We start from the raw sequence: 16145 nt of genomic DNA, 5'->3' as shown, positions 1-16145 counted from the left end.
CTGCATGCCCATCTACTCCTTGGTCTTTCTTTTTTAACCCTCCTGCAAGATGGCTCTGTTACTGTTGTTCGGTAGTCTTGGTGATGTTGTGACCCAAGTCCCATTCAAGTATGGTTCTACTAAGCTTGGCATAATCAACTGCACACAAATACAAAATATTGGATTTCCTCTTACAGTGGGAATGTAGAGTAGACAGAAAGAAATGATCTGGTGTAATTCATGTGGAACATGTTTTTGTAACGTTGGGGAAACAGGATGAATAGATTGGAACCAATAGGAATGGATCAGCATGTCAACAAGAATGCTTAGGAATATAACAACATTCACGCAGTGTAGCATTTATTATGCACATATAATCAGAATTGAAGGAACAACCTCAATGATCTCCCTTGCTATTGCTGAATTACAGCGAGCACAATCTAGAAATAGACCAGTTTAAACAGTGTGATAGTGAAGGGTACACTGAAAAATGAACCTGACAAAAAACACAGGAAGTCTTTGCATACATAGAAGATTAGAATTTAATTACAAATGTTGATTTAAGGGGCATTTAATAAACCATACAGTATGTGTCTGACATGTTACAGCTGAATAATCATTCTTAGCCATGCAATGATTAAGATTGGGAATAGTGTTGGCACTACTGTGTTGCATATTTGATTAAATCTTTCCGTATAAAGGGTATTGTGTGCAATTGCTAAAAGCAAAAACAGTCCTTGCGCTGTAGTACTGTACACTGAAACTGAAAGACGGCAGCAGAATTTTAAACACGTGATGAAATACAGACTAATGTTAATTACATCATGCTTTCCAGAAAGGCAAGCTTGGTCTGCACTGTTTGTTCTAATATTAATACTGACAGCGGCTCCAGCAGCTGCTGTGGAGATTTCACTATGAAGAACTGAAGAGAAGCTGCAGGGCTTTTGTTATTTATTGAATAAAAGCGAAAAAGATGTTAACAAAACAAAACATACAGGTAGAGGAATGAATACTGGATGCATTTTTTTTTTATTCTTTTTTTAAATTTCTACAGTTTAAATCATTAAATTACACATGTGGGGCAGCTGCCTTAAACAACATCAGAAAATGGGGGGGGGGGTGTGTGTGTGTGTGAATAACTTGGTGTGTGGTAAGAGAACAATAGCCTTTCCGCTTTGCAGCAGGAATGCCAATTGAACGGGGTTGCAATGATCCAGCGGCCCCAACAATACTCACAGTAAAATAGCCACTGACCCCATTAAACCAGCAGGTCTGTTACCCACCAGGTGGCTACATTGACATGTATTACTGTTGCTAAGCTTATTCTTACCTGCATTACCCTTTCAGATAACTAGACCCTCAACCCCCTCCTCTCTTGTGAGCCAACCATTATCTTTATAGTTTTGACATTTTCACGAGGTTCCACTGAGGAATACACATATCACACGCGTGATAGACACGCACACGCACACACACACACCAAGCTTTATTTTTCAAACGACTATAAAATTAAGCCTAAAGCCCGCTGGTACTGTGAGGTGGGAAAAAGAAAATCTCTTCTCAATGGAAGTCATCATAATATACGTCCGTTTTTTCTTTTGTTTAAAAAATACTGTACATAAAGGAGAACCTTCTTCCCCTGTAGGTTTTGCTCTTGAAAGAAAGTAGAACCACCAACCATTAATACAGAAGACTAGAATGTGAAAGAGTGTTTAGCAGTATATTTAACACTGCTTTCTTTCTTTCTTTCTTTCTTTCTTTCTTTCTTTCTTTCTTTCTTTCTTTCTTTCTTGCGTGCTTACCATGCTGTAAAGGCTCAGGTTGAAGCTAAGAAGGAGCATGAGGGTGCAGTGCAGCTGTTAGAGGTAAGCAATTTTAGGACAGATGCTGTTTTTATTGGGGTGCCCTGTCATTTTTGCTGAGCAGGAACATTGAGACTGAAAAGGGTGCTAGTGCAGGGTGTTAGAAGGGCATAGTGTAGACTGGTGCAGATGGACAAGTCCCCTAGGAACGTGTCAGGTACTTTACAATTTGAGCTTAAACTTCCATTTTGTATTTATTCATGACTTAAAGATGATGTGGAATTGTTCTATTATTAGAAGTGAGGTCAGGCATTAAAATAAAAGCTTTTAGCCACTGATGTTTTTACTTTCTTCCATCATCTGTTTAATATAAAATTATTTTAGCCAACTAATGTAGCCAACCCATCTCTGTAAGACTCAATTTCCAAAAGCAAATTATTTACTGATGATAGAAAAAAAAAAGCTTGAATTTCAGAAAGAAGCATGTCTGTCAATTGTGAGAAATAATCCTTTGGAGGCGAGTACCAAAATGCTGTTCACCAGAAACACAAAGAGCTCATTTAGCCTAAAGGGACCATCAGTGAAATAAATTAAAAGTGAAAACTTCAAACGACATCGATATTGACACATCTGTTAACCATGTTGACTGACTGGGGGAGAAAAAAAATCAATTGAGCAGTATAGAGGATGAGATCCAGTGAGTGCAGAGCAATGGGAATTAGTTTGTGATGACAGGAAGAAGGGGAAAATAATATATAATATATATAGCCTTGTGATATTTTCATTTTAAAGTATAGATACAGCTGTGTTTTTCAAATATGACATTTTATGATCTTTCACTCTTAGAGTTTATAAAATGTTGTATTTCTGTTTTACAAATACTGTGCCTGTACACTTCTTTAGTGAAAACATAATTTCATATTGTGTAAAACATTTTTCCATACTGTGGTATGGAGGTTTTTTGCATGGATGATAAATTTTTATTTTCTCCTGTTGTTTTGAATATTTAACGGTTTAGGTGTTCACATTTGTAATTGTGTTTTAATTTTTCTTACATCCTTTTGTCACTGTGTTATCGGTGTGTTTATTTATTTATTTTTTTATGCATTGCCTTTTATACAGAACACCTTGGACAGCATGCAGGTATTTGGGACTGTTTCCCCCCTAACGTTCTTTAACTGTTGCTGTGAAGATTCCAAAATCTCCCAAGTTCATTTTCACCCATTAAGTTTGCTGCACTTGCAGTCTACTAGCAGACATTAAATGTACATTATTAAGTAACTTGCTTGAACAAATAAGAATGTTAAGAACATGTTTTATGGTTTCAAATATGATTTGGGGGATTCTGCAATTTAATTATTTTTTTTGTTTGTTTGTTTACATTTGCATAACTCAGGAACTGAAATCACTTAATGTTGAAACTTAATTAAATATATTAAAAGTGTTTTATTTTAATTTTATTTTTTATTGCTATTATTATTATTATTATTATTTATTATTATTATTATTATTATTATTACCACACTGTAAATGACATGAAACCCACAGTTCCTGAATATGTAAACGGCATTTGTGTATAGAAACCCATAGATAATATAACAATACTTCCAATAAGTTTAATATGCAAAACCAATTAACACACAGCTGCTTGATCAGCGCACAAATCAAGCAAGCCGTGTAAGTCATAAAAAATATGGCTTTTCATCTGGCCGCCTTGAGAGAGAAGGTAGGAACAATGTTCAAATGGTAAACAGTATTAGGTTGTTTTTTTGCAGTAAGTGCATGTTGTGTTATTACAGAGTGTTTTAGGGTGGTTTATATGCAAAACAAATCAACTACAGTTTAATAGCGATGAAAGTATGTTAAACTAGAATACTGTAAGTAGCTGCAGTGTTGTCATTTAAATCTAAGATCTTAGCAGTAGAAGCGATGTTAGAATATAGTTTCTGTGATATTAAAAAGCAGTAATATTGCAGTGATATACAGCTATGGCCAAAAGTTTTGCGTAACTAACTTTGCTTCATGAAGTCGAATTAAATCTGCTGAGTAATGTTACTTTAACATATTAAATTACTGGTACGCACCACTTTGTAGTTTTTCCACATACTTAACGAAAAACTGACAATTGAAAAATGTGACATTTCGAAATCTAACATGAAATACCATTATTATGGCTTCCTGTAGACTTTTGCAATATCATTTTGTAATTTCTTTGATTACATGATTCATAGTTAGTTTTAATTTTTCTCAATCGTAAAATCCTAGGTGATGCAAAACTTTTGTCATAGCTGTACTGCTGTCCTTTGCGCTGTGCTGTATGATTGTCAGTAAACAGAGACTATAAACACTTTCATTTTAAAATATTATACATTTGCTCCAAGAGAAAAGAAAAACAAAAGAGAGAGGTCACTTATTGGATTGATGCCAGGACAACCAGGTCCACTAAGGGGTGAGCTCCTTGTCATGTCAGAGCTGCATTGGAAGATATTGGATTTTTTGGTCAATAGCTGTTCTAGTTACTGAGAATCAGACCTGTGCAAACAGCTGCTTCTTGTACTTATTTATTTTTAAACACCCTCCTTCTGGAAGCAGGGTTTGATACTCTGTGCTGTATTAGTGTAAAGAGATTCAGCTCTGGATTCACAATGAAAACAAACCTCATGAAATTCTTCTACTAGTGTCATTTTTGTATTTATTAAATTGTGGGAAAAAAGTGATTTTGTAAAGTATAGGTAATTCAATCTGTGGACCCCTTAGCATGAAGAGTGTTGTATTTTGTTAGCATGTTCTTGTCAGGTATATAGGTGTGTATATATATATATATATATATATATATATATATATATATATATATATATATATATATATATATATATACACTAGACTGAAAACGTAAATGCATGGAAGCATACTAAAGTGATGATGCCACGTTATTGGGTATCCACTAACTGATCTCAAAGTTAACGTACAAGTAAGGTCAAGTGTTTTTTTGTTTTTTTTATCTGTGAAAAAAAATGTGCATGCAGTGTAAACACGGTCGTCACAAACCCAGACGGTTTGAAAAATTGTTTTTTCTTGTTAAGAAAAAAAAAATTATTTTAAAAAAAATATATATTTATTATTATTATTATTATTATTATTATTATATTATATATTGTTTTATGCATCAGTGAAACAAATCACCTGGTAGTGGATTATAACATCATTCTGTCAACTGAATTCAATTTACTGTAGATGAATTATAAGTTAAAGATGTCAGTCCCTAAGACATTCAAATCCATTTGTTATCTACAGTACCATTTGAGTTGCTCCCCTTAACATTGTGTAGTTTAATTTTTAATTCCTAATACGTTTTCTTCACTTTTAAAAATCTCTGAAACCCTCTCCCATCCATATTGCTCCACACCTATTAAGAGTCCTGTGCCTTCAAGCCCTCTTTCAGATGGAAGTGTGCTAAGCACATGCCGTGTAATCTTACTTTACTAAAAATGTGGGACAGGTGAATGATAACAAAATTACACATTTCCACTCTCTCAGGGATCACTGGGGGATTCATTATCTAAAGATCATCTTAACATAGTGCTGTGCCAGGTGTTTCATAGTCAAGAATCAAGATACAGCCTGGTACAGTATGTGGGGGTCACTTATGAAGACACCAGCTGCCTACAAGTATGGGACAATATAGACTGTGAACTGTCTCATAGATTAAACCATTTGAATTATAAATGAACATGGAAATGAGTCGTTCTTCATAATCAATGATAATCCACCTTAAACGCTTTAAATGGCGTCATCCATTTTGAGATAGCAAGAATTGCTCTTGGTCATTCATCCTGTCCCCACGGTAACCAGTAAAGATAAAGATAGCAGAATAGCAGACTGAATCGGTCACTCTGGAATGAGGAATTCATTTGTGTGCACAAGTCTTCTGACTGTCTCTTGTAAAAGAGCGAATATTGGGTTTTCTTTTCTAGCCGAAGATTTATATACTACTGTAACTGAAGCATTCATGTAATAGTTGATGTGGAGCAACGGCTTCACCCTTTATATCAAACTCAACAAGCTTCCCTTTTTTATAACCAGGATTGGGTCTGCCATTCGTTTTATTGTACACGTTTATTGCTTCTGCAATGTGAATTATGTACTCTGTACTACTCATACGATAGCTAAGAAATTATATATCAGTTGTGTTTGAGTTCTTTAGAGATATTTTACATTTCTCAGAGACACATTTTGTACACTTGTGTATTACTGTAGATGTTTCATATCTATAATGTTGTATGGTATCGTGGTCTATTGGGCCTCAAACACACTCTTCATTTAATATAATGCTCCAAGTATGATTAGCAGACCCATTCACTGAACTAAACATTATATTATATATAATGTTTGCACACAAACCCTCTCACCCCCTCTCCCTTGTGTCCTTTGGCAGGCCAAGGTCCGAGAGTTGGAGCAGAAATGCCGGACACAGAGTGAGCAGTTCAATCTCCTCTCGAAGGAGCTCGAGAAATTCCGACTGCAGGCTGGACACTTTGATTTACACAGTGCCAACTCCTTAGCAGTGTGTGACACCCAAGGATCTCCCAGCAAATCCCTTTCCCAGCTCCTCAGTGCACTAGCCACCCCAATAGGGAAAGGTAAGCCAAGTACCAGTGTTTCATTTTTTTCCCCCTTTTTCTTTGGTTGAAATTTCTTTGCAAATATAAAGGCAGTGTGTAATAGAACCTGTTAGTAGGTCATAGCTAATTATTCATGAACGTACAATTGATTTCCTATATAGTTCATTTGAAGTAAACATACACTTGCATGTTACATTCTCTTGTTATAGCTGGAGATTTACTAAGTATGTTGCAACGGTGACATTTGCAGCAAAGGTCTTTTTACAGAATCACAATGTACTGTTCAGTATGTTTTGGGCTCTGACTGAATTCTCATAGGATGAAGCTTTTCATTTGCTTCAAGACACCTGTTTGGGTGGAGCATTAGAGAGCATTTGAAACCATCAGTCTGTTTTTTATTATACTATGCATGGGTGTTTCTTATGTGATTCTGTTCCAGTATTTTTGTGGATGCACCTGTAATTTGCTTAGCAGGTATATTTAAGCTACCAGCATGCCTTGGTAAAATACTATAGAAGTGTAGTGTATATGATGAGTTGATGTCTGCTTTTTGTGAATTCAGAAGAAATAGTTATGTGATGAATCTTGCTTCAAATTTGCTCCCTTAATTTGCATGAACCTTTCGTTTCCCTCCAAGTAAAAAATAATTGAGTTGATAACATTTATTTCAGTAAACACTAAAGCTGTAATAAGTTTGGGCAAAAGCTTTTAGAAATGTGCAGCGAGGCATAGCAGGCTACAGTATATAAGAGCAGGGTTCATTTGTATTTCTTCCATGTTCAAAGTGCTGCCAAGACGAGAATCAATCGGATTTGCCCCTGTGGACAGATCAATAACAACTGATTCTCTAGTCTACGATTTAACAATAAAGCAGGGCCACTACCGCCTAGGGGAAAACACTTTGATAAAAATAAAACAGGGAAAAGAAGAAATCAATTAACTTTTTATAACACTTTCAAATGATTCTGGATGACACATTTTAAGAAAAAAGGTTCAGTATTAAATTGGCATGGTTACAGTATTTATTAAAGCTAAATTTTTAAAAAATGAACATTCATTTTTGACTGCTGCTGCAACTCGGTGTCTAGCAAAAAAAATGACCAAGACATCAAACTATATGCATTGGCATAAAGTGTGCTGACAGCAAAAGCAGAAACACAGCCAAGGTGTGAAAAAAAAAAAATTCAAAGATTAATTGCACCCCATTAGTTTATGACAATCTCAGCAACACCAAAATGGCACGTAATTCATAGCAACATCCCCCTCTGATTTACAGAACTATGATACCATTTATAATTGGCAAAATTCAAGTCTGAGATTTGAATCAAGTGATTGGATCATTTTAATAACTGGCCGTGTTTGACATTTTAAAATGTATTTGTGTTCATTTTGCAGGCAATGAAAGTCCTCCTGCGAACAGATCTCTAATCTCAGAGTTTATTCAACCAATCCAGATATCTGGAGACAAACCTGAACTTCTGTCCGTCAAGCCGACATTCCTCACCAGGTCCCAGCCTAGTAGCCCCAGACGTGGATTCTTGGCAGAGGTCAGTCAGAGAATCTCCCCTTACTGGAATCTGCAGCCCCTTAAAGTTTACCTTGGTAAATTTGCACAGTAATATTGCATTTTACAGTTCTTTTCCCATGCTCATACAGTACTTTGCATATACTTTATATTTTCTTTGCTTGAATGTGATAAGCCATTGTTGCCTGCTTTACTATGCTTTCACTGTGCTTTATTAAACTTTGCTGTATTTTTACCATAGTATACTGCAGTAGACATCATCATAAGATGACCATATGTTTTTTGTTTATAATACAGAAAAAATACAGACATAAAAAACGATCTGCTACTGATTTCCATACAATTTCTGAACAGTCAATTTTAGGGCACTGCTGGTTTCACAAACTAATAAGGTAGGTGAAACTAACTATTTATAACAATGTTACAAAAAGTATTGCAAACTTTAAACTTTAAAACTTTAAACTCATGTTGCAGCCCCTTCTTAACGTTTACATGGTATACCATGGAAAAAGCAATTTGTAGTGGAAACACACAGACAAGCAAGATAAATCTCAGAGAGGTATGGTAAAGCATGGTTAAAGGAACATAAGGGCAAAGCATGTTTATAGTAGTGCCATACAGATTTATCGTAGCAAACTCATGCAAGGGAATGCTTTTGCAAACTTCTGTGACTAAGTCATTTGCCAATAAAAAATAAAACATGCTCAGTCTGACCAGACATCTCTTTTTGAAAAGGATCCCTGGAGGCTGTGATAAAGCAACGCTGTGACAAACCCTTAGCAAGTGCTTCCAGTGTCCTAATCTTGAGTGTATGCAACTGTGTCTGATTTATAGTGGTAAAATAGATCTTACTGCTGGGCAATCGTCAAGCAAGAAAGCAAACAGGCAAGCCTGGTTAATCCCATGGCCCTTGCTGGCATTTCTTTTTAAATGTGCAAGCTTTCAAAACCTTAGGGAGTCGCACTTTTCAAGTGCTCTTCTTGCAATCTGCAAGACAAATTAATGTGCAAAATAAGTCTCCCAAGGGCTGAGCAGTAAACAGTCAGTGAATAGCAGCTACTTGGCATTTAAATGTATCACAAATGTAGAGGCCGCAACAGAACATGTGGACTTTGTGTCTGTTCATTTTGGTCTATTTGGTAATAATGAAAGGCTAGGGAGTGGCCAACAGTATTTTATCAATTCACCTCAGTAATCCTGATTTGCACTACAGGTACACCTAGTAACCAGTCCTGGTCCAATTGTGCCATACAGAGCTGAATTCTGAGGTGGTTTTGTGATGTCTACTACTGTATTATCCATTGTAATCTAAGATCGGTGTCTGCCAAACTCAATTATTTAGATACCAGGTTCGACCCAAGCTCCCAAAGAGGTGAAAGGTTGTGCAGTACCCATTGTTCCACCAAGCTAAAGCAATTCTTTGAATTTCAAATGGTAGAATTGGGGATTTATTCATCTGTATTTACAATTGATATATTTTTTTCAACAGATGGACAGTGAACCGGGTTCCACTTCTTCTAAAGTGAGGTACACAGGAAAAGTCCGTCTTTGCATTGCCCGGTACAGGTACGATACAGACTTTAATCATTCAGACTAATGGGGTTTCATTATCAGGCTCCCTGTTATTATCCATAACATTCAATACCATGACAATTTATCCTTTTCCCACACACAGACTTCATTCTGTTTAGTATCTAGGCTGGTCCTGCTGGCCAACACTTAAATGGCTGACCTTCTGGTCCAGAACTTGGGCTGAAGTCATTTCCCACACTCTATTAGGGTATCAAGTAACTGAGCATCACATGTGTCTGTTTGTCTGTCCTGACACATTCAAGCCCAGTATATAACCCATTGTGGACGAGAACTTTCTTTCTTTTTTCTTTTTTAATTCTGTGTGCTACTGCAGTCTCTTAGTTAAAGCACAAGTTCCCTACCCCCCCTCCCCCTGCTTTCTGCTTCTTGCAGCCCTGTTCCTGATACAGGCATTGACTGACTTCTTCTAACTTATTGAAAAATTAATTGTAAGCTAAATAACTGCAATTCCCCCAAAACAAAGAAAAGTATTTATTTTGTTTTCATGAAAGCTATTCCTGTCAATCAAACTTCATTTTCTCTTTTAAAGAAGGCACTTGTGCATCTGCTTTAATCCCTCATAAAATGTGAAGAACACATTATTGTAAATGGTAAAATGGAAATGAAAAATGTACTCTTCAAAACGCTATGAGAAATGCATGACATGCAGTTATCAGGGCTAAAACACTAGAACTCAGAGTTTTAAAATTACAAACCTTTTTCCCCATAGATTTTCAGAGGAAAGAAACAAAAGTTAGGCTGCAGTTTGGTGCAGTTTCTTTTAGTTTTGTGTAGTAGTAGTAGTAGTAGTAGAAGTCATAGTAGGATTAACTCTATTTAGATGCACATTCACAGTTATCCAGGAAATTGCAAGTCATTGTAAATGACTTTGACTTGCTCTACAGTGTCAGGAAACCCGAGGTAATTGTTTTAATTGCAAGCTCCCCTGATTTGGTGAGCACTGTATATTTAACTGTTTAAATTTACTGTGTGTTACTCATTCTGTTATTAGTTATAACCCCTACGATGGACCCAACGAGAACCCTGAGGCTGAACTTCCCCTTATTGCAGGGAAATATATTTATGTCTATGGAAATATGGATGAAGATGGCTTCTACGAAGGTCTGTTTAATGTTTTATAGCTAATGTGTCATTATCAAATATCAGGCTTGCCAGATGTCAGGCAGTGTTGTATTATTTTTAGAAATGAAAATAACTTCTTGATCAGATTTGATTCTCTGTAGTAAGGGGATATTGGACAATATAAAATGTAAAACATTGGATAAATCCAGAGAATACTGTATAGCCAATTTCATGCAAATGATTGTACTTCTCACTACAACAAAAAACATTTGGGGATAATATACTAAGCTCTCAAGCCTGGGGGTTCTCTGTTTTGTTTTTAAACAGTTTAACTGTCCTGATCATGATCACTTTTCTCTTGTCTGTCTTGCTGTCCTAGGTGAGCTGTTGGATGGACAGAGGGGGCTTGTCCCTTCCAACTTTGTGGACTTCATCCAGGATGAGGAGGTGCCTTCGGTCCAGACCGCGGACAATGGCAAAGATCAGGCTTACCTGAACCACACAGGCCTTGGACATGATAGGGGCAGTGGCATTCTCACGGACTCCAAATTTGATGGCAGCATGTCGGGAGAGGCCACCACCACCACCACCAGCTGCAATAATGGGACAGGGACCCTAGACGTCAGCATCGACGAGATTGGAGAAGATATTGTGCCTTACCCAAGAAAAATCAACCTAATCAAACAGCTAGCCAAGAGCGTGATCGTGGGCTGGGAGCCGCCCATAGTGCCTCCGGCATGGGGCACCATCAGTGGTTACAACGTTTTAGTTGACAAAGAGGTGCGGATGAGCATACCTTTCACCGGCAGAACAAAGTTTTTAATAGAAAAGCTCAATTTATCCGCCTGTACATATAGGATATCAATACAAAGCATTACAGGAAGGGGCATTTCAGAAGAGCTGCGGTGCACTTTGCTGGTAGGGAAGGACGTTGTCGTCGCCCCCTATCAGCTCAGGGTGGATAACATCACGCAGATTTCCGCAGAGCTGTCTTGGTGGCCAAGCAACAGTAACTATAGTCACACAATTTTCCTCAATGATGTGGAGTATGACATGGTGAAGGCTGCCAGCTACAGGTACCAGTTCTTTAACCTGAAGCCCAACATGGCTTACAAGGTGAAGGTGGTGGCACAGCCCCACCAGATACCATGGCAGCTTCCACTGGAGCAAAGAGAGAAGAGGGAAGTCACTGTGGAGTTCTGCACGCAGCCAGCAGGTGAATTCCTCTCATTGACATCCTCAAATTTCATAAAATAGCTGAAGCAGTCGTTGCATAGAATAACACAATAGTATATTAATATGAGGGAGCTCCTGACTAGTAAAGAATATATGTATATTCTTTAGGAGGGGTCGGTAGATTATTGTTCATCATGACATATTCCACACTTACATTAATTCTAGCCCTTACATGAATTAATATGTACAGTAGTGAACGAGCAATTGTTTGAAAGTGTCACCAACATGAGGAAGTATGAAATATATTGAATTGAATATGAATTTAACAGGATACATGGCATTTTACACATACTGGCATTTGCATTACCTATACTTTATTTTAAAATGGTACCCCCATTTTTTTAATAATGCATTTGGAATAGCACATTTTACAGTATATCTGCCAAATGTCATCTTACGCAGTCAACAAAGACCTCCTTGGAAATAACTTTTGGGTTCTCTCCTCAGACCCTGTTTGGTGACAGTTGTACACAACTAATTACTGCTGCCACAATAATTCCACATGTTATATGGAGGCTATTTTTATGATGCAGTTGGTGGTACTGTATTTGTCAATTCCTGTTCTATATTGTGTTTCTGAGAATGCAATGGGGCATGGAGTTCAGTGAAGCAAAGTGGTAGAATAAATAACAGAGCTGTTAATCCTCATATACCCTATAATATAAGCTTTGCTTTTTTTATAGTCTTTAGCTGTGGGCTATGAACTAAATACATGACAGAATAAAGCATGTGTTGTAAGCTAGCTCTCTTTTCAGTGTGTCCTCCCATTTTTCACAGTCTTTAGTGAGGCCTCTCTCTCTCTCTCTCTCTCTCTCTCTCTCTCTCTCTCTCTCTCTCTCTCTCTCTCTCTCTCTCTCTCTCTCTTTCTCTCGCTCTCTGTTTTGTATTAACAGTAAACTTTTACTGTATTATCTAAATGGAACAGTTGCCTTGGAGCAGATGCTGTTTTTTGATTCCTTAGTCTAATTGAGAAGGAATTTGTGGTGAATACATGTCGAGAGATTGGCTCTTATGTTGCTATATTTTTGGGCACATTGTGGATTACATATGTGGGGTCTTTTTTGTGTGGTGTCTTTTTTTTTATCTTGTCTCTCCCCTGAGGAATATTACTGCCCTGAACAGCCTTATATTAGAATTAGTCTCTATTGGCTTTTGAAATAGGGCAAAACAAATTTCTAGAGGAGCCAGGAAGAGAAAAACAAATACAAGCTGCAGGTTTTAGGCCAGCAAGTACTCTCTTTAAAACAAAACAGGCAATCGTTACTTGGCTCTATAATTCCTTCACAAAGTCCCAAATAAATAACTTAATTGCACTGGGCTTAAGGTTGCTGGCGTGCTGGTGGCTTGTGCTTGCCTAAGTTATTAGGCCGATTTTAATTAGGCTTGTATGCGTTTTCAGTGTAATAGTCTCATCCTTCCCTATTCCAGTTAAAATAAACACGTAATAGCTGGAAGAGAACATTTTAAAAAAGCAACAAAATAAAGTTTGGAAATGGGATTGAATAGACTAGTATGTTTTATTTATTCTCTTATTCTTTAGCTTTCAGGCTTGTTTACGCTATCTCACTCCCCGGGTGTAAATGCTCCTCACGGGGTCTGCTGTCTGATCCTTCTTGTCATTAACAATCCACAGTCAGCTGATCAAGTAGCGCTTATCACAAGCAGTACTCTCGCTCTGCAAATGAATCTCTGCTTGGATCTCAAAGCGTCCCCTGCTATAGTGAATATCGGTTAAGGGTAGAATTAAAAGATTTGATGCTTCAGACAGGTATTCGACCCAGCTTTGTGTTTTCAGTAAATACATTTTAATAGTTCAGAACTACATAAGACAGTAGCTGGAGCTTGTACCACGCTTCCATAGCAATGTGGATTCCTTTCAACAGTTCTACATGTTACCAATGTGCTTGTTAAGTGATATGCTCAGAGTTGTGTTTTGTAGTCAGTTATGATGGCAGAGACCTCTGTACATTATCTACAAGCTATCTTACACTGTACACTGCCTGGGATGCCATTATTAAAGCACAAGTTGCTTCAACAGCCTCGTACTGTTTTAGGTTTGTAATAATTCAGAGTGTTTCTAAATTGCAAACACTATTGCAAAAATATAAAGTGAAATGTAACAAAAAGGTGATGAAAATGGCATTTGAATGAACGAATTAATCAAAAGCTGGCACTCTTCTAGTTTATTACATGTCCCCCTTCTACCTACCGAATTGTACACAGCACCACCTCCCTTGCTGTCAGCTCTGTTATAAATACTGCTTTGTGCCAAGTCAATTGCAACCGAAAAGGTGTTTAGAATGTGCTGAGCTGGCTGCTTTAGTAACAAACATGGAGAGAATGGCATTAAAGAAAGTAGAATATTTCAATTTAAACAGACCAGGCACTCTAAGTGGACCCCGTTGACAAATCCTTCAAGATCCTCTTTCACACAACAATGAGGAAAAGACCTCCAGAGCAGCATGCACATGTATGCAGTGCTTGATGGTCCTGCCTGGTGCTGTCTGTCTCATACTAGGCAAGCATGTTTGTATGTTTTTGTACTGCTGGTTAATAACATGGATGTAACAGTAAAAACTGCAGAATGAGAAATCACACCCTGTGGTAGACTCCAGTGGTCTTCTGTGGACTTGTCTTAAATGGATAAAGATTTACTGTGGCAAGATAATGCCTAAACTGCAAGGGCAAACAGCTGTAACAGGCCTCTGTTACAGTAGTGGGAGGTACAGGATTCAGCTGGTTCTACTGAAAAGGCACAGAGAGCTGCTGTATTTTATATGTAGTCAGCAAAGGATTAAATGGTATCCTGTGGTGGATTGGGAAGCAGTGAATGATTTATTCGCTTTTCATTATGTTTTGTTATAGTAAAAAATAAACTGCAGATACCAGAGCTTGGCAATTCCCAATAAATGTCAAAATAAGCTTAGCAGAGATACGGGGACGTTGCTGCATACAGCACCTACAAAACCTCAACCAAATTCTTAGAGAAAAATAATTGAGATGCTGCAAGTGTAATAAAATATAGTTTAAAACTGCTATCTTATAGCTACTTCTGCGACACAGAGATGGTGTTAAGCTATATTTTATTTGACAGCAGGATTCCTTTTATACTTATTAATCATCCACCCTGTGCTTCTTTTTACTTGGAAGGCTATAGTACAAAATATAATAAAGTACAGATAATGGGGGTGTTGTTTGTAACATATTAAATACATGTTTATATACAGTACATCGGGATATCATTTTATCAAACAGAAAAAAAAGTCAGGTAAAACAGTCTTACATATAAAGAGGGCTATCCTACAGCCTTTTTTTAAAGATCGTTTTCCAATGTCTAGCAACAAAGGACAAACAGTACAGCTAAATTGGCAGCCATAAGTTAATGAATGCCACATAAATGAAGCGATTAGTGCCTGTCGATGAAGGATCTATCGTGTGGTAGTTGACCATGAATTAGTGATTAGTTATAGACTGGATTTTATTTTAGGCAAATCATTGAGTGGAGATTCCAACCAAAGAAAACAATGCCTTTCAGTCCAAATAGCTGAAAATTATTATTTGTTATGGTTATAATGCTATTTCTGATGATTTGATAGATGTGAACTTTGGATGTCAAAGGAACGTCTTCTTTAGTTTTCCAATATGATGGGATTGGAAACACCAACTAAACTTTTGAGAAGGTCTGAATGAAATGTAATTTGTTCTGTTCACCTGAGATATCCAAGTGTGCAGTAGAGCTTTGTTCTTCATAGTTACATCATGTGAATGAGTGCATTTAGCAGAAGGTTTTACGAATGCTTACAACAAAGAGGAAGGTCTTACTGTACATTCAGTACAGTATACAGGAGTACATTTACCTTTAGTTCAAATGTTTAATTCATTTCCACTACATCGCTCTATACTTTACCATAGTAGGCCTTGTAGACTTTTTATAGTCATTGTTTGGTTGTGGATATACATTTGTGTAAAAAATTGTTGGAGTTTAACTTGTTTTTCTTGTATACGCTTATCATATTAGCAGGTAATCCAGGCTATGCTTAATTTATTCTTTGAATTGGTCATGTTAGACCAGTAGCTCTCTTGAAATGTGGATCTTACTAACAAAATGTCATGATAAAAGCACTTTAAAAAGCAAAAACGAAAGGAAAGAAAAACAAACGACCCAGACAACTATTTGATATTCCTTTTTGTTGATTGCTGGTAGTGAAACTGCTTTAAATAAACACCCATGCCTGTTTTGAAAGCTATCATACCCTCCCCCGCTCTCGCTATGTGCACCACTGTTTACACTGCAGCAGCTGGCACTTGCTTTCATTAGCACTGCCC

General features: G+C 37.1%; 1 protein-coding gene across 7 annotated transcripts in view; it reads left to right on the top strand.

The window, feature by feature from the left end:
• rimbp2b (RIMS binding protein 2b) overlaps positions 1 to 16145 on the top strand; it is a 55577-nt gene that overhangs the window by 17400 nt on the left and 22032 nt on the right. For all 7 annotated transcript variants that reach the window (XM_041222615.1, XM_041222609.1, XM_041222613.1 and 4 more), the window contains 6 exons: positions 1794 to 1844; positions 6217 to 6421; positions 7799 to 7950; positions 9418 to 9494; positions 10513 to 10622; positions 10963 to 11799. In XM_041222615.1, the coding sequence (XP_041078549.1) occupies positions 1794 to 1844; positions 6217 to 6421; positions 7799 to 7950; positions 9418 to 9494; positions 10513 to 10622; positions 10963 to 11799 (1432 nt within the window). The remainder of the gene's footprint in view (positions 1 to 1793; positions 1845 to 6216; positions 6422 to 7798; positions 7951 to 9417; positions 9495 to 10512; positions 10623 to 10962; positions 11800 to 16145) is intronic.

The sequence above is a fragment of the Polyodon spathula genome, chromosome 22 (assembly GCF_017654505.1).
Source record: "Polyodon spathula isolate WHYD16114869_AA chromosome 22, ASM1765450v1, whole genome shotgun sequence".
Lineage (NCBI taxonomy): Eukaryota > Metazoa > Chordata > Actinopteri > Acipenseriformes > Polyodontidae > Polyodon > Polyodon spathula.
Note: the sequence above shows the minus strand (reverse complement) of the source record. Positions and strands in the feature narration are given on the sequence as shown.